Genomic DNA, 26,833 nt, shown 5'->3' on the forward strand with positions numbered 1-26,833 from the left:
GTGTATCGAGATTCCACAATTTTGCATATCTTTGCATGCGGCTCTTATTTTGAAAAAGAGAATCCGCGATCGTGACGCCAGCATCCTGCTACATGGAAAATGGTAATATCGTTTTTCTAAATTTGGTGCTGACGGGAAATCAACATCTCGCGCGTTTTCGACATCGTCTGGAACCAATGGTGGAGTTCGTTTTGCATGGCTCGGTGCCCGTATATGGGGAGTTTGGATTTTAGACCATTCGATTGGTGCTTAAGCGAAATCTCCACTCAAACGGGGAACCGGGGCATGCAAAACAAACTTACACACTCTAACACGTCTGGAATGGGTTTATTAAATAGCAGCAGTATATAGCTTATGTGTTTACTAAATAGAAGCAGTATATAGCTTTGATTTATACATTAGTAGGTCTATTTGTTTCCTTCTTTATTATACTTGTCTTGAAGCACTACTGTAGGGTATCTTGTGGAATGAGAAACTTTGAGGTACAACCAGCGCAAATATGCATTATAGTAGAACAGTGGTCCTTTCTTGAAATTATATTTCTACATTCGAAGCCCACGCGCATGCGTACATTCTAAAATACGATTTGCACAACGGTCTATCATCAAAGATGGCGGGAGCCTCCGACCCACTGGAGGACATGCTCTTCAATGAGGTAGACGAAAAAGCAGTAAGTGACTTAGTTGGCTCTTTGGAATCGCAACTTGTCAGCCAGAAGACTTCGCCCGCCACATTTTCCGATATCAAGCGAGAAGGATCTACGGGCACTGTCAGCCAGTTCTCAGGGAAAGTGCGTGATCAAGTGGGGTCTCTGGAGCCGCCACAACAAGGACACCCAAAAGCGGTGTTAAACGCGGAACCCTGTGCGAATCAGGCGATTTCGAACAAGAGTATCACCGCTTCTACCTCTTCCATCACTACTGGGGGCATTATAAACGCTGGTACCAATTTACAAACACATGGAGCCGCATCTCGCATCATTTCCCCAGCACCACCAGGATCGGTAACTTTGCCTGCTCAGACGACTAGCTACAACAGAGGGACTGTTTTGGGTCCAGCTGAAACATCGGTGGTGACTGCTCCGAACTCAAACCTCACAACAACAACGGCTATCAGGACTCCTTCACCTGGATTACAGAGTTTTAACGGTAGCCCCGGAGCTGTGAAGTTGGTCAACTCGCCAGCTGCTGCTCCCCAAATCGGGTTAGGCGGCAACACTGTTATAAGTACTGCCAGTGCGGGCAACTCAAATATCATTGTGTCTATGGCTTCACAGCCTCCTTCTCTACCAAACTATCCTGTATCTCAATCTGCTGTGGCATTTGTTACTCCCACTGTTGCATTGCAAAGGCATCCCAACCCCATGGCCAGTGCCTCACAGAACGGAGTAATAGACCCTAAGGTTTCTGCAGTGGTCACACAGGGTGCAGGTTCTCCAGGGGCCACCACCTCTCAGGTCATGAACCGCAATAACACTCTTATTAACACTACAATGGTGGCACCCAACCAGCCAGTCTCTGCTGGCCAATCAATCATTCTCGGAGGGTCTCCCTCTCCTGTTGTTGTGAACTCGCCCATAAGCCAGGCACAGAGTGTGGCGAGTCCCACTCTCGCAGCCGGGGTGAAACCAACGGTTAACGGAGTTGGTCAGCCCACTGTGACCATCGTGAGGCCCCCCGGTGCTCCTGTGATGGCCACCTCCGTGCAGCAGCAGAGACCTGGGCTGGTAGCGAGTCCCACGAGGACTGTGGCACCACAGATGGTCGTCAGACCACCACAGCAGACCACCATTCAGTTACCCCCTGGATTTACCATACCTCCCGGTAAGGAACCCTACTGATGTTATCCTGATTCTAAAACCTAGGTTCTGGCTCCCCAAGCTCCATTCTGAACAGAAATGTGCACCTTTCAATGTGTTGACCCATTAGTCAATCAATTAACATGCATATAGTCAATAACCTAGTCTGTGCTATTCATTAATGCATTTATTAACCCAATGCCTAGGCCCCAAAAAACCCAAACAGTAAACCATTGAAAATGGCAAATAGAGAAAGATGTGTGACCTGACTGTTTCTCCCCCAGGTATGGTGCTGGTGCGTACAGACACAGGCCAGCTGGTAATGGTTCCTCAGCAGGTTCTAGCCCAGGCTCAGGCTAAGACCCAACAAGGCCAGGCTGCTGTCTCTAACATCTGCCCCCGGCCTGCTACACCTACCGCTGGGACCACCATCAGAGTCGGTACTCCCAGCCAGGTATAGATGGGGGAATCAGGCTGAAGTTATCTAGAGGGGGACTGAACTGTATTATGTCATATCAAACGTGTTTGTCGATCTGAACGACGTCTGTCTGCCATGTAGTGCCCAATCCTCTTTAGTGGCCCAAGTATAGACCTAGTTCCTCCTGACAAAAAAAAAAAGAATGGCACTGCTAGATCATGTGGATTTTGCATAAGATCGATGCTGCCCATGTCAGGAATATTATTGGGGATGATGTAGTATATGACTGCTCATGGTCATGGTCAACATCAGTCTCACGAGAACATAGATTCTCGTTCGGGTCCGGTCATGGTTATCTGCTGTGGCTGTAGAGTCCCATTTGTGAGCGGTATACTCTGCCACTGGGCATAACCGAAGGTCAGCCCTTACGTTGTAGGGATCTCCTGCTTTTTCTTCCTCTTCACCCTTTTAATTTCCCTCTCAAGTTGTGCCAGTGTGGGTTTCACTTTCAAGTAAGTCATAAGTTGACCATCTATACCGGTACTAATGTCCAGTGCACCTCTGACCCCCTTGCTCCCCCTGTCCTCTGCAGGCCCCTTGTACAACCCAGGCTGTTCGTCTGGCCTCCCCTGTCCAGGCCAGAATGTTGCAGTCCCCCTCTCCCACCAGCTCTGCTATACAGGTGTGCACTTACTGTCTCCATGCAGCCCTCTGTCAGAAAAAACACACACCTAATTATAGTTAGCTACTAGAGCCTCTCCGTAGATTTGAAATGAATTTGTATTAAATACATTTCACATATTCCAGCCCTGTTTCTATTTTTGTTGTGGTTTTAGTTGTTTGACTTACAGTGCCTTCGGAAAGTAATCAGACCTCTTGAAATTTTTCTACGTTTTGATACGTTACAGCCTTAATCTAACATTTTCTCAGCAATCTACACACAATACCCCATAATGACGAAGCAAAAATAGGTGTTTAGACATTTTTGCACATTTATTAAAATAAAAAACAGAAATACTTTATTTACATAAATATTCAGACTTTTTGCTGTGAGACTCGAAATTGAGGTCAGGTGCATCCTGTTTCCATTGATCATCCTTGAGCTGTTTCTACAACTTGATTGGAGTCCACCTGTGTTAACTTCAATTGATTGGACATGATTTGAAAAGGCACACACACCTGTCTATATAAGGTCCCACATGTGACAGTGCATGTCTCAGCAAAAACCAAGCCATGAGGTCGAAGGAATTGTCTGTAGAGCTCCGAGACAGGATTGTGTCGAGGCACAGATCTGGGGAATGGTACCAAAAAATGTCTGCAGCATTGAAGGTCCCCATGATCACAGTGGCCTCCATCATTCTTAAATGGAGGAAGTTTGGAACCACCAATACTCTTCCAAGAGCTGGCCTACCAGACACACTGATCAATCGGGGGAGAAGGGCCTTGGTCAGGGAGGTGACCAAGAACCCGATGGTCACTCTGACAGAGCTCTATAGTTCCTCTGTGGAGATGGGAGAACCTTCCAGAAGGACAACCATCTCTGCAGCACTCCACCAATCAGGCCTTTATGTTAGAGCGGCCAGACAGAAGCCACTCCTCAGTAAAAGGCACATGACAGCCCGCTTGGGAGTTTGTCAAAAGGCACCTAAAGAGTATCAGACCATGAGAAACATGATGCTCTGATGAAACCAACATTGGCACCATCCCTACAGGGAAGCATGGTGGTGGCAGCATCATGCTGTGGGGGGTGTTTTTCAGCAGTTGGGACTGGATTGAAGCAAAGATGAACAGAGCAATGTACAGAGAGATCCTTGATGAAAACCTGCTCAGGACCTCAGACTTGGGTGAAGGTTTACCTTCCAACAGGACAATGACCCTAATTCACAGCCAAGACAAAGCAGGAGTAGCTTTGGAACAAGTCTCTGACTGTCCTTGAGTGGCCCAGCCAGAGCCCGGACTTGAACCTGATCGAACATCTCTGAAGAGACCTGAAAATAGCTGTGCAGCGACACTCCCCATCCAACCTGACAGCACTTGAGAGGGTCTGCAGTAGAGGTCGACCGATTATGATTTTTCAACGCCGATACCGATTATTGGTGGACCCCAAAAAATCAGATACCGATTAATCGGCCGATTTTAAAAATAAAATAAAACATTTATTGGTATAATGACAATTGCAACAATACTGAATGAACACTTATTTTAACTTAATATATAATACATCAATAAAATCAATTTAGTCTCAAATAAATAATTAAATGTTAAATTTGGTTTAAATAATGCAAAAACAACGTGTTGGAGAAGAAAATAAAAGTGCAATATGTGCCATGTAAAAAAGCTAACGTTTAAATTCCTTGCTCAGAACATGAGAACATATGAAAGCTGGTGGTTCCTTTTAACATGAGTCTTCAATATTCCCAGGTAAGATGTTTTAGGTTGTAGTTATTATAGGAATTATAGGACTATTTCTCTCTATACCATTTGTATTTCATTAACCTTTGACTATTGGATGTTCTTATAGGCACTTTGGTATTACCAGTGTAACAGTATAGCTTCCGTCCCTCTCCTCGCTCGAACCAGGAACACAACAACAACAGCCACCCCCGAAGCAGTGTTACCCATGCAGAGCAAGGGGAACAACCACTCCAAGTCTCAGAGCGAGTGACGTTTGAAACGCTATTAGCGCGCACCCCGCTAACTAGCTAGCCATTTCACATCGGTTACACCAGCCTAATCTCGGGAGTTGATAGGCTTGAAGTTATAAACAGTGCAATGCTTGACGCACAACGAACAGCTGCTGGCAAAACGCACAAAAGTGCTGTTTGAATGAATGCTTACGTGCCTGCTGTTGCCTACCACCGCTCAGTCAGACTGCTCTATCAAATCATAGACTTAGTTATAACATAATAACACACAGAAATACGAGCCTTGGGTCATTAATATGGTCGAATCCGGAAACTATCATCTCGAACAAGACGTTTATTCTTTCAGTGAAATACGGAACCGTTCCGTATTTTATCTAAGGGGTGGCATCCATTAGTCTAAATATTCCTGTTACATTGCACAACCGTCAATGTTACGTCATAATTAAGTCAAATTCTGGCAAATTAGGCAGCCTAAACTGTTGCAACGATAAGCACCGCATCGATTATATGCAACGCAGGACACGCTAGATAAACAAGTAATATCATCAACCATGTGTAGTTAACTAGTGATTTTGATTGTTTTTTATAAGATAAGTTTAATGCTAGCTAGCAACTTACCTTGGCTTACTGCATTCGCGCAACAGGCAGGCTCCTCGTGGAGTGCAATGAGAGGCAGGTGGTTAGAGCATTGGACTAGTTAACTGTAAGGTTGCAAGATTGAATCCCCCGAGCTGACAAGGTAAAAATCTGTCGTCCTGCCCCTGAACGAGGCAGTTAACCCACCGTCAATTACGGCCCACTAGGCCGTAATTGAAAATAAGAATGTGTTCTAAACTGACTTGTCTAGTTAAATAAAGATTAAATAAAGGTGTAAGAAAAACACACAAAAACAACCGGTTTTATGAAAACTTGAAATCGGCCCTAATTAATCGACCATGCCGATTAATCGGTCGATCTCTAGTCTGCAGAGAAGAATGGGAGAAACTCCCCAAATACAGGTGTGCCAAGCTTGTAGAGTCGTACCCAAGAAGACTCGAGGCTGTTGTCGCTGCCAAAGGTGCTTCAACAAAGTACTGAATAAAGGGTCTGAATAATTATGTAAATGTGATATTTCAGTTATTTTTTTTTTTTATAAATAAGTGAACATTTCTAAAAACCTGTTCTTGCTTTGGTATTGTGTGTAGATTTTGAAAAAAAAAAGATCTAATCAAGTTTAGAATAAGGCTGTAACGTAACAAAATGTGGAAAAAGTGAAGGCGTCTGAATTACTTTCCGTAGGCACTGTGTTATGTTGTGGTAAATGGTTGTTTACTCTCTCAGCTGAACTATGTGCGTCGTGTTAACCGTTTTTTTCTCTTCAACTGTATAAAGTTCTAGTCATATTTATGCCTGTTGCCATTCTCTCCAGAAGGCGATAACCATGGCTCCTGCAGGTGCGTCTGTGTCGATGAAGATGACCACCCCTCAGAAAGCCCAGACAGTGATCACAGGGGGTCAAGCTCTGGCCAAGCCTGGTGCTGTACGGCCCTCTATAACCCTTAACACTGCAGCAGCAGCCAGTGCCTCCACAACCCCTACAATGGTAACTGCACCAGTCTCCCAGGTTTGTCAATTGTGACACTTTGCTAGACCCAAACAGTGTGTGGTTTACCATGTGGTGAGTTGATTGACATTTTTTTTTTATTGGCCAGTTTCCCACTGGGGGGGGTGTTATTTACTGTAAAGTGTTTTGCTATTTTAAATACCCCTTTAAAATAATGTTTTGAGTTGATTTAGTAATGTTTTCTAATACCAGAAGTGGTGGTGACATGAGAAGCAAAGTTTGTGCAAGACTTATCAATCATCTTCATAGAAAGTCTAATCCTACTCAATGACCCATTCTCCTCTCTTGCAGGAAATGCAAGAAAATGTGAAGAAGTGCAAGAACTTCCTGTCCACCCTGATCAAGCTGGCGTCCCACAACTCCCCATCTCCAGACACATCCAAGAACGTCAAGGGCCTGGTGCAGGATCTTCTGGTGAGTCAAGACTCCTATAGAACACTAGGTTAAGAATATGATGAGTAGATGACGTCCTTGTGGCGTTTGTCGTTAACTCGCGCCTTATAAATGATCAACGAGTGGCTTATATGTGACAGTTTTTATAAGGAGTCAATTGTCAGCGTGGAATTATGACATTTCCTTTTATTTTATTTTATTTATTTATTTATTGTCTGATTTTCACACTTAATGTCTTCTTTCTGTGATCAGGATGCTAAAATCGAGCCTGAGGAGTTCACCACACGTCTGCAGGCTGAGCTGAAGTCCTCTCCCCAGCCGTACCTCATCCCCTTCCTCAAGGTTTGTTTGTTACCCTTAACCGTCAGCCGGACCTTTTTCTGAGCTCATTGCTATGCAATTACTAAAGTACCATGTAACATGTTACTACAATGTTACTAGTGTAATTAGTGTCACTACCCGGGTATAAGAGCAAATTTGTGTAAATTGTTACCCTAACATAGTAAATTGTTACCCTAACAAAGTCAATTGTTTCCCTGACATAGTAAATTGTTTCCCTGACATAGTAAATTGTTTCCCTGACATAGTAAATTGTTTCCCTGACATAGTAAATTGTTTCCCTGACATAGTAAATTGTTTCCCTGACATAGTAAATTGTTTCCCTGACATAGTAAATTGTTTCCCTGACATAGTAAATTGTTTCCCTGACATAGTAAATTGTTTCCCTGACATAGTAAATTGTTTCCCTGACATAGTAAATTGTTACCCTGACATAGTAAATTGTTGACGACATTACCACGTAACCCGTATTTGTTTCCTTCCGTTCAGAAAAGCCTTCCTGCCCTGCGGCTGTCCCTGCTCAACAACCAGCAGACTCTGCTGGCCTCCACCAACGCTTCTGCCCTGGCCGCTGCCTCCACTACTACCACGAGCGCTATCAGGGCCCGGCTCCCCACCACCATCAGCCCCGCCACAGGCATTGTCAGGACACCCACCACTTCTCTGGTACGACCCTCTCGAACTTAGACACTGGAGACTGGAAAGATGCGCTGTCGTTTTTTAGGGTTCTTCTTTCCATAGTAGGCCAGGCAGAATTCCTTTTGAGGCCGTTCTAGGTTGTCTCTCTATAATACACACAACCATTCAGTGTTGTGGTCTGTTCTATTCAGTTGGTTGTGTTCTGTCTGTTATTCACCACTTGGCTCAAACTATTGTGAGTTCCGTTTTCTGTTCCAGGCTTTATGTGTCACATGCACAAGTACAGTGAAATGCTTAACTTGCTAGCTCTACCCAACAGTGCAGTATTCAATATCAAAGTAGTATAACTAATAATAAAAATAATTTAAAAAACACAATAAATAAGGGAGGAAGCTATATACAGGGACAGTGCCAGTACCAAATGTCCAATGTGCAGGGATACTGTTCATGTTCTCATGGTTCCTCTCTTCCAGGGTGTGAGAAGACCAGGGGTTCAGGGGGTCCAGACTCGCATGCCGATGGTCATCCCTCAGACCATCCGGCCACAAGGTACTGGCACCGCACAGCACCCTCTCTCTCCATGCAGACAACGGACAACCTCAATAGGCGATCCCGGCGCTCTCGACCTGTGCTATTGTTGAAGGGAAGAGGTTATCCCCAGTGGACACTTGTTTTACCCACATCGTTCAATTATTCAAGGCCTGGATGATTATTAAGTGTCTCGGGTGTTAAAAGTGTTGAGCTCTAACAGAAATGGACCAGCAGGGGAGGCCCCAGGACCGGATTTGAAAACCCCTTGTTAAGAGCAATGCACCGAGGCCCATTTTCTCACCATGCTATTGAACAGCTTTGTAATGATATGTTTTGTTTCTTTGTCAGGCACAGTTGCAAGAGGACTCACTATTATTGCAGGCAGATCCCCTGTGGGCATTGGTGCCCAGGCCTCTGCCAATCAGAAGAAGCTGAATGAGCCTGGAGGCGGGACGTTCAGGTACAGAATATCCAGGTTGGCAGGGGGAAACTATACTCTCTGTAACCAGGTTTCCTTCCAACCTTTTTATGCAGGTAAAGTACATGTGGGATAAAAACGTTTAGTGACAGGCCTGACGGAAACGATGTTTAACAACAAATTTGACAAATGCCGTGGAAATGCTTTTATGCACAAATATTGATCTAATAACCGTTATATCGAAGTAAACTTGGAGTCACGCGAGATGACTTGTTGTGTGACCCTCCCACTACGACTCGTTGGGAAAGCATGAAGTTCATTAGGCTACAGAAGAAATAAGTTATAATGAACTTCAAAGGGTGATGAAAGTGCAAGGTGAGCTTGATGCTCCTTTCCAATAAATATCCAGGGTCTTATACAGGTTACATTATCATCGATGCTTGGCTTCCATTTGACAAATACAAATAATCTATCTCATGTATGTCGGCTATACCCGCACTGTATCTGGAAAGGGACAACTGAACGCATTCAACTGAAATGTCTCTTCCACATTTAACCCAACATCTCTGAATCAGAGAAGTGGGGGGGGGGGCTGCCTTAATTGACATCCATGTCTTTGGTGCCCTTGGGGAACAGTGGGTTAACTTGCTTGCTCGGGCAGAATGACCGATTTTTACCATGTCAGCTCTGGGATTTGAACCAACGACCTTCAGGTTTCTGGCCCAACACTCTAGCCACTAGGCCTGTTGGCAATACCAGAGTGGGCACACTCGCTATATAACGCAAAATTTTATGTGGGATTTGAAAATGTGATGGAAACACTTAACTTGTACTTGGTACATGGGGAATTAAACCACACAGGGTATTTTTATGTGTAAATGTCATCACTCACAGCCTTTTATCTGTAACAAGTCAATTTGATGGAAACATCTCTTGTGGGAAAATGTGCATAGTTTTTATGCAGATTTTAAAATATTCACATGAAAAATCTCTCACCGATTGAATGGAAACCTAGCTACTTTGGGTATCTGACCCCATGTAAACCTACAGTGTTTGAGGCTTCTGGCACAGTTTGGCTTAGTTATACTGTGATACTTTTCCATGACGCACAGAAACAGATCCACCACAGGATGGCAGAATTTCACACGTTTTGACACAATGGTGGGGTTCGAGAAACACCAACTCCTGTCCTTGATCTGTGTGTAAATTACTTCATGTTCTTTTGAGAAATTGACATGAAATCCACATGGTGTAATTGTCTAGGCAACCACCAAATGTATATTCATGTGTAACTTTCTTTAATAAACCAGAAAATCAAGACCTAACTGACTGATTAACAAAGTTAGCTGGCCAACTTAATGAACTTGCTTTCTGGAGCGCCCCACTGATCTGTGTATACGGCATCTCTTTAGGGATGATGATGACATCAACGACGTGGCGTCCATGGCGGGGGTGAACCTGAACGAGGAGAACGCCCGCATCATGGCCACCAACTCTGAGCTGGTGGGCACCAAGATCCGCTCCTGTAAGGACGAGGCCTTCCTCCCGCCAGGCCTGCTGCACAGACGCATCATGGAGACCGGTATGTGCAATAACCTGTCCTTTCTCCTGAACCAGCTATAAAACCCCGAAGTGTGCACTTGTTCACTTACTTATATGTTGGACATGAAGGGAAATGACTAGTGTCAGAAATACGCATTTGAAAGAAGTGGAGCTGGGCCCTGATGTCTGTCGATCATCAATAAATGACTGACCGCACCTTGCCATCCTACCACAGATAACGGCACTGATTGGCTGCTAATGCCTTTCTCTCTCTTTCTTCTGTTAAAGCCAAGAGGTTTGGGGTGACAGAGGTCCCAGCTGAGGCAGTGAACTACATCTCCCATGCCACCCAGGCCAGGCTGAGATCCGTGCTAGAGAAAGTGTCAACTATCGCCCAGCACCGCACTGACGGGGGCAAGGTAAGAACAGGAAGAGTCGAGGTTATCATGAACAGAAGCAGGTGAACAGTACAAGCGCAACAGTACATGAATAACACAAAAATAACACATGACCAACATCATGAACCGTACACAAACTACATCAACAACAGCATGAACAATACACAAACTACATAAACAACAACATGAACAGGGGACAAACCAAATGAACAACATCATGAACAGTACACAAACTACATGAACGACTTCATGAACAGTACACAAACTACATGAACAACAGCATGAACGGTACACAAACTACATGAACGGTACACAAACTACATGAACGCTACACAAACTACATGAACAGTACACAAACTACATGAACAACAGCATGAACGGTACACAAACTACATGAACGGTACACAAACTACATGAACAGTACACAAACTACATGAACGGTACACAAACTACATGAACGGTACACAAACTACATGAACGGTACACAAACTACATGAACGGTACACAAACTATATGAACAGTAAACAAACTACATCAACAACATCAAGAACAGTACAGTCGTGGACAAAAGTTTTGAATGACACAAATATTAATTTCCACAAAGTTTGCTGCTTCAGTGTCTTTAGATATTTTTGTCAGATGTTAACTATGGAATACTGAAGTATAATTACAAGCATTTCATAAGTGTCAAAGGCTTTTACATGAAGTTGATGCAGAGTCAATATTTGCAGTGTTGACCCTTCTTTTTCAAGACCTCTGCAATCCGACCTGGCATGCTGTCAACGAACTTCTGGGCCACATCCTGACTGATGGCAGCCCATTCTTGCATAATCAATACTTGGAGTTTGTCAGAATTTGTGGGGTTTTGTTTGCCAACCTGCCTCTTGAGGATTGACCACACGTTCTGAATAGGATTAAGGTCTGGGGAGTTTCCTGGCCATGGACCCAAAATATCGATGTTTTGTTCCCCGAGCCACTTAGTTATCACTTTTGCCTTATGGCAAGGTGCTCCATCATGCTAGAAAAGGCATTGTTTGTCACCAAACTGTTCCTGGGTGGTTGGGAGAAGTTGCTCTCGGAGGATGTATTGGTACCATTCTTTATTCATGGCTGTGTTTTTAGGCATAATTGTGAGTGAGCCCACTCCCTTGGCTGAGAAGCAACCCCACACATGAATGGTCTTAGGATGCTTTACTGTTGGCATGACACAGGACTGACTGATGGTAGCGCTCACCTTGTCTTCTCGGGACAAGCTTTTTTCCGGATGCCCCAAACAATCGGAAAGGGGATTCATTAGAGAAAATGACTTTACCACAGTCCTCAGCAGTCCAATCGCTGTACCTTTTGCAGAATATCAGTCTGTCCCTGATGTTTTTCCTGGAGAGAAGTGGCTTCTTTGCTGCCCTTCTTGACACCAGGCCATCCTCCAAAAGTCTTTGCCTCACTGTGCGTGCAGATGCACTCACACCTGCCTGCTGCCATTCCTGAGCAAGCTCTGTACTGGTGGTGCCCCGATCCCGCAGCTGAATCAACTTTAGGAGACGGTCCTGGTGTTTGCTGGACTTTCTTGGGCGCCCTGAAGCCTTCTTCACAACAATTGAACCGCTCTCCTTGAAGTTCTTGATGATCCGATAAATGATTGATTTAGGTGCAATCTTACTGACAGCAATATCATTGCCTGTGAAGCCCTTTTTGTGCAAAGCAATGATGATGGCACGTGTTTCCTTGCAGGTAACCATGGTTGACAGAGGAAGAACAATGATTCCAAGCACCACCCTCCTTTTGAAGCTTCCAGTCTGTTATTCGAACTCAATCAGCATTGACAGAGTGATCTCCAGCCTTGTCCTCGTCAACACTCACACCTGTGTTAACGACAGAATCACTGACATGATGTCAGCTGGTCCTTTTGTGGCAGGGCTGAAATGCAGTGGAAATGTTTTTGGGGGATTCAGTTCATTTGCATGGCAAAGAGGGACTTTGCAATTAATTGCAATTCATCTGATCACTCTTCATAACAAACTGGAGTATATGCAAATTGCCATCATACAAACTGAGGCAACAGACTGAAAATGTATATTTGTCATTCTCAACATTTGGCCACGACTGTACATGAACAGCATCATGGACAGTACATGAACAACATCATGAACAGTACATGAACAATAGCATCCTACGTGTCCCTTTTTTATTTTATTTTTTTCAGTTCTCCTGTCCCTTCCCTCTCTATGCAGGATGAGGAGTGGTATGAGCCGTCGACAGACGTCAGGGCCCAGCTCCGCTTCTTTGAGCAGCTGGACAGGATGGAGAAACAGAGGAAGGACGAGCAGGAGAGGGAGGTCCTACTCAAAGCTGCCAAGGTAGAGACACGCACCACCGGACTACATGCCCACCGGGACTGTGCTACTACCACATTACCGCATCACCGGCAATAATTTGTTTAACTCCAGGAGAGGAGTGGCCTGTTAATAGTTGCAGTGTGTTTGTCGGTGCGTGTGCGCACGCGTGTCCACCCCATGGGAACGATGTGACACATGAAAACGGAGGTAATTAGTGGAGTTTGAACAGAAACCACAACTCCCTCTACAGACATCATTAGACCTCCACGGGAGTGTACACACACACACTAATTAACTTAATGTGGGATAGAGATGTCATCCAGGAGATAATTAGCTCTGTGGTGCTGTGTAGATGGGATCTCACCAACCATATTAACACTGTCATGTGGGAGTCGGCCTAGTTACTATGCATTGCCCTGCTTGTAATTGACATTAGACAACACATACACTGGACAAAAATATAAACGCAACAATTGTAAAGATTTTACTGAGTTACAGTTCATACAAGGAAATCAGCCAATTTAAATTAACGAATTAGGTCATAATCTATGGATTTCACATAACTAGGAATACAGATACCTTAAAGAAATGTAGGGGTGTGGATCAGAAAACCAGTCAGGATCTGGTGTGATGACCATTTGCATCATGCAGCGCGACACATCTCCTTTCGCATAGAGTTGACCATGTTGATTGTGGCCTGTAGAATGTTGTCCCCCTCTTTTGGCTGTGTGAAGCTGCGGGATATTGTTCGGGAACTGGAACAGGCTGTCGTACACGTCGACCCAGAGCATCCCAAACATGCTCAATGGGTGACGTCTGGTGAGCGGCGCAAGGAGCAGAGCGTGCCAAATTTGACTGGAGTGCGGAGCAAGATTCCCGAAGGCTGGAGCATCAGCTGCCTTCTCGCCCGCTCCAGTAGTGCTCACTTCACGAGTTCAGGGCATGCCAGGCCCAGCACTCACGTGTACTCTGTCGACTACTTGTGTGCTGCTATGGCCACTCTCATGGAGTTTGCTAAATATTTTCGTAAAGAAACTGATCAAATGCACAGGTGCCAAATCAAGGTGACTTACAAAGATGCTACTAAGAGTAGTATAGTGAGTGCCATAAGGTCCATAACTAAAGAATCATATTGTGGAATCTGAAAAGACGCGTATGCTAAAAGAAAGGAACGAGGTGTGTAGCTAATTGTCATTGTAGCAAAGTATTTATAAACAAAATCTGATCACTTAAGTTTCCTTTTATTTTTTTATTTCTATTTATACAATTGATTTTGGCCCAATAGACCATCTTTCAAGGAGCTTTCTGTTTTCATTGTGTTATTTTGCTTAAAAACCTTTTATGCTTACAACTCTGCATGCCTGTCAAGAGTGGCCAGAAGGGGTGTTTAGGGTCCCCAGTGGCTCTGCAAGAGCAGAGAGGATATTCTCCGCTGCTGACCTGCTCTCTAGGAACAATCACATGAGCCTGAAGCCACAGACTCTGGCCAAACTCGTCTTTCTAGAAATGAATTCAAAGGCACTGCAGACTGAGCCTAATAAGGCTTTTTTTTTGTTTAATTTGTATTTAATTCTAAGTAAATCACAGCCTATATGTGCAATTTATAGACTAATAATGATTTGATTTCAATTAGATGTTTAAATGCTGAGCGCTTAATGTCTCCGACTTAATGTCTCAGAGTGTGTTGCACTCGCAAATGCTTCACAATGTATTTCTTTGTAGGCTATAACCTTGAAATAATTGGCTCCCTGTCTAGCTCTTGACCCTATTTAGAGTGTTTATATGCTGTTTTAATACGACATGTAGAATATTTGAAATGACGAGCACTTCTTACATCTTTTCATGTTTTATTCAAATACTTTTCATTCAAATCATATGGTTTGGTTTCAACGCTTCAAACCAAATGGTAGGTCCAAAAATAGATGGGTGTTGGTGAAATTGTGATTTTGATGAATGGAGTGAATTTGGAGCTGGGTTTTATTTTTATTTTTTTCATGTGAGCAGGTAGCGGTTTTTAGCAGAGCACTTGGAAAGGACGCAGAGCTCCGGAGAGGTGCACAAGCACCGCTCCATGAGCGGTGAGCGGGATTTCCGACCGCTCAACTCCACTCACATACTCTGCTGGTGAGTAACGCAAGCCATGGAAGAACTGGGACACTTTCAGCTTCCAGGAATTTTGTACAGATCCTTATGACATGTGGGTCGTACATTATCACGCTGAAAACGGCGGATGATTGGCACGACAACGGGCCTCAGGATCTCGCCACGCTATCTCTGTGCATTCAAATTGCCAGCGGTAAAATGCAATTGTGTTTGTTGTCTGTAGCTTATGCCTGCCCATACCATAACCCCACCACCAACATGGAGCTCTCTGTTCACAACTTTGACATCAGCAGACCACTCGCCCACACGACGCCGTACACGCTGCTTGCCATCTGACCGGTACAGTTGAAACCTGGATTCATCCATTACGAGCACACTTCTCCAAAGTGCAAGTGGCCATCGACAGTGGGAATTTACCCATTGAAGTCGGTTACAACGCCCATCTGCAGTAAGGTCAAGACCCTGGTGAGGACGACGAGCACGCAGAGATGAGCTTCCCTGGGATGGTTTGTGCAGAAAATATTCGGTTGTGCAAACCAACAGTTTCATCAGCTATCCAGCTAAATGGTTTCAGACGATCCCGCAGGGGAAAATAAAAACGTGGTCTGCGATTGTGAGGCTGGTTGGACGTACTGCCAAAATTAATACAATTATGTTGGAGGCGGCTTATAGTAGAGAAATGAACATTCAATTCTCTGCCAACAGCATCTGGTGGACATTCCTGTAGTCAGAATGCCAATTGCACGCTCCCTCAACTTGAGACATTGATCATGCTGTTTAATCAGGTTCTGTGCCACACCTGTAAGGTGGATGGATTATCTTGGAAATGCGCATTAACAGGGATGTAAAGAAATTTGTGCACACAATTTCAATTTTATTTCAGCTATTGAAACATGGGACCAACATTGTTTTTTAAAAACATTTTTGTTCAGTATATAATTGACTAAAAGTGAAAAACCAATACTTCTCTTCCCACACCAGATGCATAATCTTTATCAGTAGTTCAGAACAATAACTGTAATATACTATAACAGTGTTCTACAGCCCACATTGGTGCTATGATCTGCGGCTGTGACTAATGGAATTTTGGATGACGGTAATTGGCTAGCTAAATGACGCCGTCTCATTAATAACCGTTCAAATAGCAATAGACTTTTGGTAAAAAAGCAAAAAATGTATTTTTATTTAGGAAATCTGTATTGCCACACAAAAAAAAAGATGTGATCGCTTCTCAATGTAATCATCAAGGTATGAAATTATTATTTTCAGACACAATCTCTTTTTGGGCTTAGTTGTGTTCAATTTGCAGAGTACAATTTATTATAATAATTTTGCGCCCCCCGGTTATTTTCCTGACGCTGAAGTTGTACATTTCCAAGTTTAGAAGAAGTGACTGCTAAATGCTAACTCCCGATCTTATAAGCCATTTCTGTATGCATAGCTAGCACACAGAAATTGGTGCTTGTAGTCAGTCGTTGTTAACTGTTGATTGGTGACTATGGCATGAACATATATTGGGGTTGACATCCATACAAGCATTTTCTACTCCGAACTCAACATAGTGTGAAATGGAAGTCGGAAGTTCACATACACCTTAGCCAAATACATTTAAACTCAGTTTTTCACCATTCCTGACATTTAATCCAAATAAAAATTCATTGCCTTAGGTCAGTTAGGATCACCACTTTATTTTAAGAATGTGAAATGTCAGAATAATAGTAGAGAGAGTGATTTATTTCAGCTTTTATTTCTTTCATCACATTCCCAATGGGTCAGAAGTTTACATCCACTCAATTAGTATTTGAAAGCATTGCCTTTAAATTGTTTAACTTGGGTAAAACGTTTAGGGTAGCCTTCCACAAGCTTCCCACAATAAGTTGGGTGAAGTTTGGCCCATTCCTCCTGACAGAGCTGGTGTAACTGAGTCAGGTTTGTAGGCCTCCTTGCTCGCACATATTTTTTCAGTTCTGCCCACGTATTTTCTATAGGATTGAGGTAAGGGCTTTGTGATGGCCACTCCAATACCTTGACTTGGTTGTCCTTAAGCCATTTTGCCACAACTTTGGAAGTATGCTTGGGATCATTGTCCATTTGCAAGACCCATTTGCGACCAAGCTTTAACTTCCTGACTGACGTTTCGAGATGTTGCTTCAATATATTCACGTAATTTTCCTCCCTCATGATGCCATCTATTTTGTGAAGTGCACCAGTTCCTCCTGTAGCATAGCACCCGCACAACATGATGCTGCCACCCCTGTGCTTCACGGTTGGGATGGTGTTCTTCGGCTAGCAAGCCTCTCCCTTTTTCCTCCCAACATAACGATGGTCATTATGGCCAAACAGTTCTATTTTTGTTTCATCAGACCATACTTTTTGGAGAAATATCCTCTGATCTTTGTCCCCATGTGCAGTTGCAAACTGTAGTCTGGCTTTTTTATGGCGGTTTTGGAGCAGTGGGTTCTTCCTTGCTGAGCGGCCTTTCAGGTTATGTCGATATTGGCCTGGTTTTACTGTGGATATAGATACTTTTGTACCTGTTTCCTCCAGCATCTTCACAAGGTCCTTCGCGTTTTTATTTCCTGAGCGGTATGAGTGTTGCGTGGTCCCATGGCGTTTGTACTTGCGTACTATTGTTTGTACAGATGAATGTGATACCTTCAGGTGTTTGGAAATTGCTCCCAAGGATGAACCAGACTTGTGGAGGTAAACCATTTTTCTTCTGAGGTCTTGGCTGATTTCTTTCTATTTTCCCATGATGTCAAGCAAAGAGGCACTGAGTTTGAAGGTATGCCTTGAAATACCTCCAATTGACTCAAATGATGTCAATTAGCCTATCAGAAGCTTCTGAAGCCATGACATTTTCTGGAATTTTCCAAGCTGTTTAAAGGCACATTCAACTTAGTTTATGTAAACTTTTGACCCACTGGAATTCTGATGCAGTGAATTATAAGTGAAATAATCTGTCTGTCAACAATTGTTGGAAAAACTACTTGTCATGCACAAAGTAGATGTCCTAACCGACTTGCCAAAACTATAGTTTGTTAACAAGAAATTTGTGGAGTGGTTGAAAAACGAGGTTTAAATGACTCCAACCTAAGTGTATGTAAACTTCCGACTTCAACAATAGCCTAAATGTAGGAACATTTTGCTGGGGGGGCAATGATATTCATGATCTTTCCCCCACGCATTTCCATGTCATTTCCATTGACCTCTTTACCGCATCTATTACGAGTGTACCCATGAGTTTACCAGTCCAATTGCCAGGGTTAGAGGTTCCAAGCCCATTCTATTTCTACGTGTGCTGCTTCTGCATTGTGGGGGTTTTGCCTCGGCCAGTGGTTCTCAAACCTCTCCTCGTGGACGCCCCAGACGTTTCACAATTGTTTGTTGTTGCTCTGAACTAGCTCACCTGATTCAACTAGTCAAGGGCTTGGTGATTTTAGTTGACAAGTTGAATCAGGTGTGCCGGCTCTGTAATAGATCAAATGCATGGACCGGCTGGGGGTCCCCGAGGAGATGTTTGAGAACCACTTGCCGAGAACCGGAGACTCATTTGCTTGTATCAGCAAGGCGCAACAACGTTTCTTAACGCTGTTAATGTTACCGCAGAAACGGACTCAACCGCAAAGAATGCCCGTGGCCGTCCTGTCTTAGGTCAGCTGTTGGTTCCTAAAGACAATATTTTATCTTCTTGTCGGTCTTCGTCCATAACCATTGGTTACGCAGTTATATAGTTATTGGGCCCAGCCCTACAAGCAAAAAAAATGTATTCAAATCTAATCTTATTTGACACATGCGCCGAATACAACAGGTGTAGACTTTACAGTGCAATGCTTTGCTTACGAGCCCTAACCAACAATGCAGGGTTAAAAAGTAAAACATTTTAAAAGTGAGAAAAATGTGCTAGATAAAAATAGTAACACAATATAGCAATAACCAAGCTATATACAAGGAGTACTGGGACCGAGTCAATGTGCAGGGGTACGAGGTAATGAGATATGTACATCTAGGTAGTGGTAAAAGTGACTCGGCAATCAGAATAGATAATATACAGAATAGCAGCACTCTGTGTTTGGCGTCAATATGTGTGTGTGTTGTAGTATGTGTGAGTGTGCATAGAGCCGGTGCAAGAGCCGGTGCAAGAGCCGGTGCAAGTTAAAAAGGGGGGTCAATGCAAATAGTCAGAGTAGCAATTTGATTAACTCTTCAGCAGTCTTATGGCTTGGGGGTCAAAGCTGTTCAGTAGCCTTTTGGTCCCAGACTTGGTGCCCCGGTACCGCTTGCCGTGCGGTACCAGAGAGAACAGTCTCTGACTTGGGTGGCTTGAGTCTTTGACAATATTCTGCCTTCTTCTGACACCGCCTGGTATAGAGGATTTGGATGGCCGGGAGCTCTGCCCCAGTGAGGTCCTGGGCCGTACGTTTTTTTTCAGGGGGAAGAGGGGTTGTCGTGCCCTCTTCACAACTGTCTTTGTTGTATTTGGACCATTTTATAGGTCCTTAGTAATACGGACACCGAGGAACTTGACGCTCTTCCTCTCATGACAAGGTATCCCCCTCTCTCCCCCTCTGTCTCTCCTTCTAACCCGTGTTTCTCTCAAATATAGAGTCGCGCCAGGCAGGAGGACCCAGAGCAAGCTCGGTTGAAGGCGAAAGCTAAAGAGGTTAGTGCTTTATTTTGTTTCCATACACATACCAACACATCAAAGCAGTTGACACTCAGTATCATTATCGATGTACAATATCCCAAAATACTCAAATGGTATATATAGTCCATTGTCAGACAGCTACAGACTGGCATCTAAGAACTTTCCACCAAAATACAAACATTTTCTATATAGTCCATATAGACCCCCCCACCACCAACCATGCCCATATTTGAGGCTAGCTCTCCCCATATTATAGCTCTGCCTTGGGGCACACTCTGTTTGGACAGTGTTTCACCACTTCGACCCAGAGGGGGCTCTGTGCCTTGGGGCATTATCCATAAAGATCAGGAAAGGGGAGCCCAAGTCAGGATATGTTGCTGTAGTACCGTAGAAGTCACCTAATCAGTCTTTTGTTTAGCTTGATCATTTTTGTTAGTGATGGGCTTGAACAAAGGCATGTAAAGCCAAGTTGCTCCCCAGGAGGAGGGTTGGCCACACCTGGTTTGATGTTTGGTATTTTATTAGGATCCCAATTAGCTGTTGCAAAAGCAGCAGCAACTCTTCCTGGGGTCCACACAAAACATGAAACATAATACAGAACATCATTAGACAAGAACAGCTCAAAGACAGAACTACCTACATTATTTTTAAAGGCAAACACAGCCTACATATCAATGCATACACACAAACTATCTAGGTCAAATAGGGGAGAGGCGTTGAGTTGCTTTATCTATTTATTTGAGCAATATGAGATGGAAGGAAGTTCCATGCAGTTAGGGGTCTATATAATACTGTACGCTTTCTTGAATTTGTTCTGGATTTGGGGACTGTGAAAAGACTGCTGGTGGCATGTCTGGTGGGATAAGTGTGTGTGTCAGAGCTGTGTGTAAGTAGACTATGCAATCAATTTGGGATTTTCAACACATTAGTGTTTCTTATTAAAAAAAGAAGTGACACCGTCAGTCTCCTCAACTCTTTGCCAAGAGAGACTGGCATGCATAGTATTTATATCAGCCCTCTGATTACAATTAAGAGCAAAACGTGCCGCTCTGTTCTGGGCCAGCTGCAGCTTAACTAGGTCTTTCCTTGCCACACTGGACCACATGACTGGACAATAATCAAGAGTAGACAAAACTAGAGCCTGCAGAACTTGCTTCTTGTAGTGGTGTCAAAAAAGCAGAGCATCTCTTTATTACGGCCAGACCTCTCCCCATCTTTACAACCATTGAATCTATATGTTTTGACCATGACAGTTTACAATCTAAAGTAACAGAAAGTAATTTAGTCTCCTCACCTTGTTCAACAGCCACACCATTCATTACCAGATTCAGCTGAGGGCTAGAGCTTAGGGAATGATTTGTACCAAATACTATGTTCTTAATTTTAGAGATGTTCAGGACCAGTTTATTACTGGCCACCCATTCCAAAACAGACTGCAACTCTTTGTTAAGGGTTTCAGTGACTTCATTAGCTGTGGTTGTTGATGCGTATATGGTTGAATCATCAGCATACATGGACACACATGCTTTTTTTTATGCCAATGGCAGGTTATTGGTAAAAATAGAAAAGAGGGCCTAGAGAGCTGCCCTGCGGTACACAACACTTTACATGTTTCCCCATCTCTTTCAACCATACAGTTTTTCAATTCTGCATCAATCCATGGAGCCTTAACAGTTCTAACAGTCAGTTTTTTAATAACTTCTTAGGGCTGCAATCCCATTAACGGGATCGATATGACAACAGCCAGTGAAAGTGCAGGGCACCAAATTCAAAACAACAGAAATCTCATAATTAAATTCCTCAAACATACATGTATTTTATACCGTTTTAAAGGTGATCTTGTTGTTAATCCCACCACAGTGTCCAATTTCAAATAGGCTTTACAGCGAAAGCACCACAAACGATTATGTTAGGTCACCACCAACTCACAGAAAGATTCAGCCATTTTTCCAGCCAAAGAGAGGAGTCACAAAAAGCACAAATAGAGAAAATTAATCACTAACAAAGGTTAGTGATCTTCATCAGATGACACTCATAGGACTTCATGTTTTGTTTGATGAAGCTCATATTTAAATAAAAAAATCTCAGTATACATTGGCGCGTTACGTTCACTAGTTCCAAAAACATCCTGTGATTTTGCAGAGAGATCATTTTACAGAAATACTTATTATAAATGTCGATAAATACAATTGTTAGACATGGAAATATAGATATACCTCTCCTTAATGCAACCGATGTGTCAGATTTTTTAAAAACTTTACGGAGAAAGCAAACCATGCAATAATCTGAGACGGCGCTCAGAAAAAAATATATATATATACCCGCCATGTTGGAGTCAACAGAGATCAGAAATACCATTATAAATATTCCCTTACCTTTGATGATCTACATCAGAATGCACTCCCAGGAATCCTAGTTCCACAATAAATGTTTGTTTTGTTCGATAATATCCATTATTTATGTCCAAGTAGCTACTTTTGTTAGCGCGTTTAGTACACAAATCCAAACGCTCGTGTAGGTCCAGCCGAACGTTGGACGAAAACTTATATTATAACTTATGAATTATTATATTAAGTTATATTACAGGTTGAAGAAACTTGTCAAACTAAGTATAGAATCAATCTTTAGGATGTTGTTATCATAAATCTTCAATAACGTTCCAACCGGAGAATTCCTATGTCTGTAGAAAAGCCATGGAATGCAGGTCGCTTTCATGTGAAATGCGCGTGACCAGGACCTGGCTCTCTGCCAGACCACTGACTCAAACAGCTCCCATCCGGCTCCACTCACAGTAGAAGCCTCATTCAAGTTTCTAAAGACGGTTGACATCTAGTGCAAGCCTTAGGAAGTGCAACATATCAATATCAATGTATTCAATAGGGGCTGGGTTGAAAATTGACCAACCTCAGATTTCCGACTTCCTGTTTGGATTTCTTCTCAGGTTTTTGCCTGCCATATGAGTTATTTATACTCACAGACATCATTCAAACAATTTTAGAAACTTCTATCCAATACTAATAATAATATGCATATATTAGCAACTGTGACTGAGGACAGGCCGTTTACTCTGGGCACCTTTCATCCAAGCTACTTAATACTGCCCCTGCAGCCATAAGAAGTTTAACAGGTGCTTGTTTATTAAGAATTGGAAGAAGCAATTTCATAAATCCATGAAGTGCAGCGTCTGGATGCTCCTTATTAATCACATCAGACCAACAAATGTTTTTTAGGAGTCACAGCAAAATCTATTGTACACCTTTTTAGGCCCAGCTGTTAGGACTTTGGCTTTCCTGGATACAGCCACTACTGTATATTGTTAGCACTGCATCCAATGGGTAGCTTTAGAACAAAGTTCTACAGTATTAGTAAAAATGTGATCAATACATGTGGATGATCTTGTTCCTGTAGTGTTTGTAAACACCCTGGTAGGTTGATTAATAACCTGAACCAGATAACAGGCACTGGTTACAGTGAGAAGTTTCCTTTTGAGCAGACCGCTTGATGAAAACCGGTTCAAGTCCCCAAGAAAATAGACCTCTCTGTTTACATCACGTATGCTATCAAGCATTTCACACACATTATTTAGATTCTGATTGTTAGCACTTGGTGGCCTATAGCAACACCCCAAAAGAAAAGGCTTTAGATGTGCCAAGTGAATCTGCAACCACAACACTTCAATAACACTTGACATGTCTTCTCTAAGCATTACAGCGATATGGCTCTGAATATATATATATATATATATATATATATATATATATATATATATATATATTCAGAGCCATATCGCTGTAATGCTTAGAGAAGACATGTCAAGTGTATAGCAACACCTCCCCATAAGCATTTCTGTCTCTTTTATAGATGTTATATCCTTGTATTGCTACTGCTGTATCATCAAATGAATTATCTAAGTGACACCTAGTTTAACACCTATGTCAAGAATAGAAAACTGGTTTTCATTCTCTCCTAATCAGGGACTGACTCAGACCTGAGACACCAGGTGGCCTCTGTCCAATCAATCTGTGACATACAGTTGAAGTTGGAAGTTTACATACACTTAGGTTGGAGTCATTAAAACTCGTTTTTCAACCACTCCACACATTTCTTGTTAAAAACTATAGTTTTGGCAAGTCGGTTAGGACATCTACTTTGTGCATGACACAAGTACTTTTTCCAACAATTGTTGACAGAGATTATTTCACTATCACAATTCCAGTGGGTCAAAAGTTTATATATACTAAGTTGACTGCCTTTAAACAGCTTGGAAAATAACAGAAAATGTCATCATGGCTTTAGAAGCTTCTGATAGGCTAATTGACATTTGAGTCAATTGGAGGTGTACCTGTGGATGTATTTCAAGGCCTACCTTCAAACTTAGTGCCTCTTTGCTTGACATAATGGGAAAATAAAAATAAATCAGCCAGGACCTCAGGAAAGAAATTGTAGACATCCACAAGTCTGGTTCATCCTTGGGAGCAATTTCCAAACTCCTGAAGGTACCATGTTCATCTGTACAAACAATAGTACGCATGTATAAACACCATGGGACCACGCAGCCGCCATACCGCTCAGGAAGGATACGCGTTCTGTCTCCTAGAGATGAATGTACTTTGGTGCGAAAAGTGCAAATCAGCCACAGCAAAAGACCTTGTGAAGATGCTGGAGGAAACGGGTAGAAAAGTATCTATATCCACAGTTAAACAGTCCTATATCGACATGACCTGAAAGGCCGCTCAGCAAGGAAGAAGCCACTGCCCCAAAACCGCCATAAAAAAGCCAGACTACGGTTTGCAACTGCACATGGGGACAAAGATTGTACTTTTTGGAGAAATGTTCTCTGGTCTGATTAAACAAAAATAGAAGTGTTTGGCCATAATGACCATTGTTATGTTTAGAGGAAAAAGGGGAAGGCTTGCAAACTGAAGAACACCATCCCAACCGTGAAGCACGGGGGTGGCAGCATCATGTTGTGGGGGTGCTTTGCTGCAGGAGGGACTGGTGCACTTCACAAAATCGATGGTATCATGAGGCAGGAAAATTGTGAATCTATTGAAGCAAAATCTCAAGACATGGTCGCAAATGGGTCTTCCAAATGGACAATGACCCCAAGCATACTTCCAAAGTTGTGGCAAAATGGCTTAAGAACAACAAAGTCAACGTATTGGAGTGGCCAGCACAAAGCCCTGACCTCAATCCTATAGAAAATTTGTGGGCAGAACTGAAAAAGTGTGTGCGAGCAAGGAGGCCAACAAACATGACTTAGTTACACCAGCTATATCAGGAGGAATGGGCCAGACTTCACTCAACTCATTGTGGGAAGCTTGTGGAAGGCTACCCAAAATGTTGACCCAAGTTAAACAATTTAAAGGCAATGCTACCAAATACTAATTGAGTGTATGTAAACTTCTGACCTACTGGGAATGTGATGAAAGAAATACAAATAAAGCTGAAATAAATAATTCTCTCTACTATTCTGACATTTCACATTCTTAAAATAAAGTGGTGAGCCTAACTGACCTAAGATAGGGATTTTTTTTACTAGGATTAAATGTCAGGAATAGTGAAACTGAGTTTAAATGTATTTGGCTAAGGTGTATGTAAACTTCCGACTTCAACTGTAAATAAATCATTACTACTACAAGGTAGAAAATAAAACCAGCACTACTTGGGCCCTCCAGTCCTCTGGCCTATGTGATCAAGACTAGTTTCTAGGATGTGCAGAGAGGCGTAACCTGGTTCTGCCTCTACCAATTTAATTTCTCAGACAGACAGGGACCTGACCAGAGGCAATGTTGGCTTACAGTGCACCACTCTCTGCCTTGTGTCCTCATAATATCTGAAGATACAATGCCCCCGTCACACACACACAGACACGCACGCGCTCGCCTGCTTCTGGCCGCTGTTCCATCTTAACCTCCAGGGTCAGGTCTCAGCTCACTGTACCACATCACCAGTGTGTGTGTGTGTGCAGCACTTCCCTTTCAATTAGCATTAGTAACGTTGACATTAATGAGGACGTCAACGTTGCCTTGAATTATATCTTCTGTCGATTCCAGGCGGATTGGAGCAGGCGGCTGTTTTAGTTTGTAGCACTAGCCTGCTGCAGAAGGATTTGTTTTCATGGCAGATGATAATAGCTCAATAATATGAAATGGTTGTAGTCATTGAATTGGAGGCGTTTGTCCCGTATGAATTTCTAGATGCCGTTTCATAAAGCTACTGTATTTCTTCGCTCTGTATCACATCTTTCTGTTGTAGATGACAACTGTCTCCATTCCAGCTATTATGCCACCACTGATAGATCCTTTTCAGAATGTAAATCAGACAGGAGAGGTGTAAATGTCATTGGCTCTCTCTTTTCCCCTCTTAGATGCAGCAGGCGGAGCAGGCCCAGATCCGGCAGCGCGAAGCCAACCTCACTGCCCTGGCTGCCATCGGTCCCCGCAAGAAACGCAAGATGGACTCGCCAGGGAGCTCCACATCGGGCACAGAGGTAAGGGTCCCTAAAATGTGGCAGTATGAAGGTGCTTATATCCTAAGTTTGATATCCTAATTTTCCAATGACTCTCACCCTCTGACTCTTCATCACATTATGGGGGGGGGGGGGGGGGGGGGATATGTGAACTCGCTTTTTAAGTAATGCCAAAAAAAGAAAGTGTGGATTAATTTGCTCACAGTCATACACCTGTGTCATCAATGCACATCCCCCAGCACTCTCCCTATCCAGCAGAGAGCAGAGTAAATGTGACCAGAGTTGAGTGAAGGGGGTCAGCATGGGCCTCTAGGCTTGTTGTGGGTGTCTGCACCGCTCTACCCCCTCCTCTCACCCCCTGAGAGGAGCCATAGATTTCAGCCCTGCAGAAATGAGCCTGGGGCGGGGGGGGGGACAGCCTGGGGCGGCTGCAGTATGGATGCCTCGGTCACACCCATCACCCCCTCCCACATCCAGCCCTGAGTTCTCCCCAAAGCGTTCCCAGACAAAGGGCTCTGTGCGGGGTGAGAGCCCGGGATTAGGAGAGGGA

The 26,833-nt window shown here is 43.3% G+C and overlaps 1 protein-coding gene across 4 annotated transcripts in view; it reads left to right on the forward strand.

Annotated features, from left to right (window-relative positions):
- The first annotated feature begins 567 nt into the window (after positions 1-567).
- Positions 568-26,833, forward strand: part of LOC109889614 (transcription initiation factor TFIID subunit 4) — a 34,297-nt gene continuing 8,031 nt past the window's right edge. Inside the window, exons 1-15 of one of the 4 annotated variants that reach the window (XR_004209748.1) lie at positions 582-1,823; positions 2,083-2,252; positions 2,809-2,898; positions 6,270-6,464; positions 6,756-6,878; positions 7,110-7,199; positions 7,686-7,862; positions 8,309-8,384; positions 8,715-8,826; positions 10,197-10,366; positions 10,615-10,745; positions 12,956-13,081; positions 15,065-15,184; positions 19,770-19,826; positions 26,182-26,241. Coding sequence is in view for 3 of the 4 variants with exons in the window: in XM_020481178.2 (XP_020336767.1) it covers positions 611-1,823; positions 2,083-2,252; positions 2,809-2,898; positions 6,270-6,464; positions 6,756-6,878; positions 7,110-7,199; positions 7,686-7,862; positions 8,309-8,384; positions 8,715-8,826; positions 10,197-10,366; positions 10,615-10,745; positions 12,956-13,081; positions 19,770-19,826; positions 26,182-26,304 (2,853 nt within the window). In the remaining variant the exon portion in view is untranslated. Of the gene's footprint in view, positions 1,824-2,082; positions 2,253-2,808; positions 2,899-6,269; positions 6,465-6,755; positions 6,879-7,109; positions 7,200-7,685; positions 7,863-8,308; positions 8,385-8,714; positions 8,827-10,196; positions 10,367-10,614; positions 10,746-12,955; positions 13,082-15,064; positions 15,185-19,769; positions 19,827-26,181; positions 26,305-26,833 lie in introns of those variants that run through there. The other 3 variants (XM_020481180.2, XM_020481178.2, XM_020481179.2) reach the window with 3 other exon arrangements.

This window comes from Oncorhynchus kisutch, linkage group LG4 (assembly GCF_002021735.2).
Source record: "Oncorhynchus kisutch isolate 150728-3 linkage group LG4, Okis_V2, whole genome shotgun sequence".
NCBI lineage: Eukaryota > Metazoa > Chordata > Actinopteri > Salmoniformes > Salmonidae > Oncorhynchus > Oncorhynchus kisutch.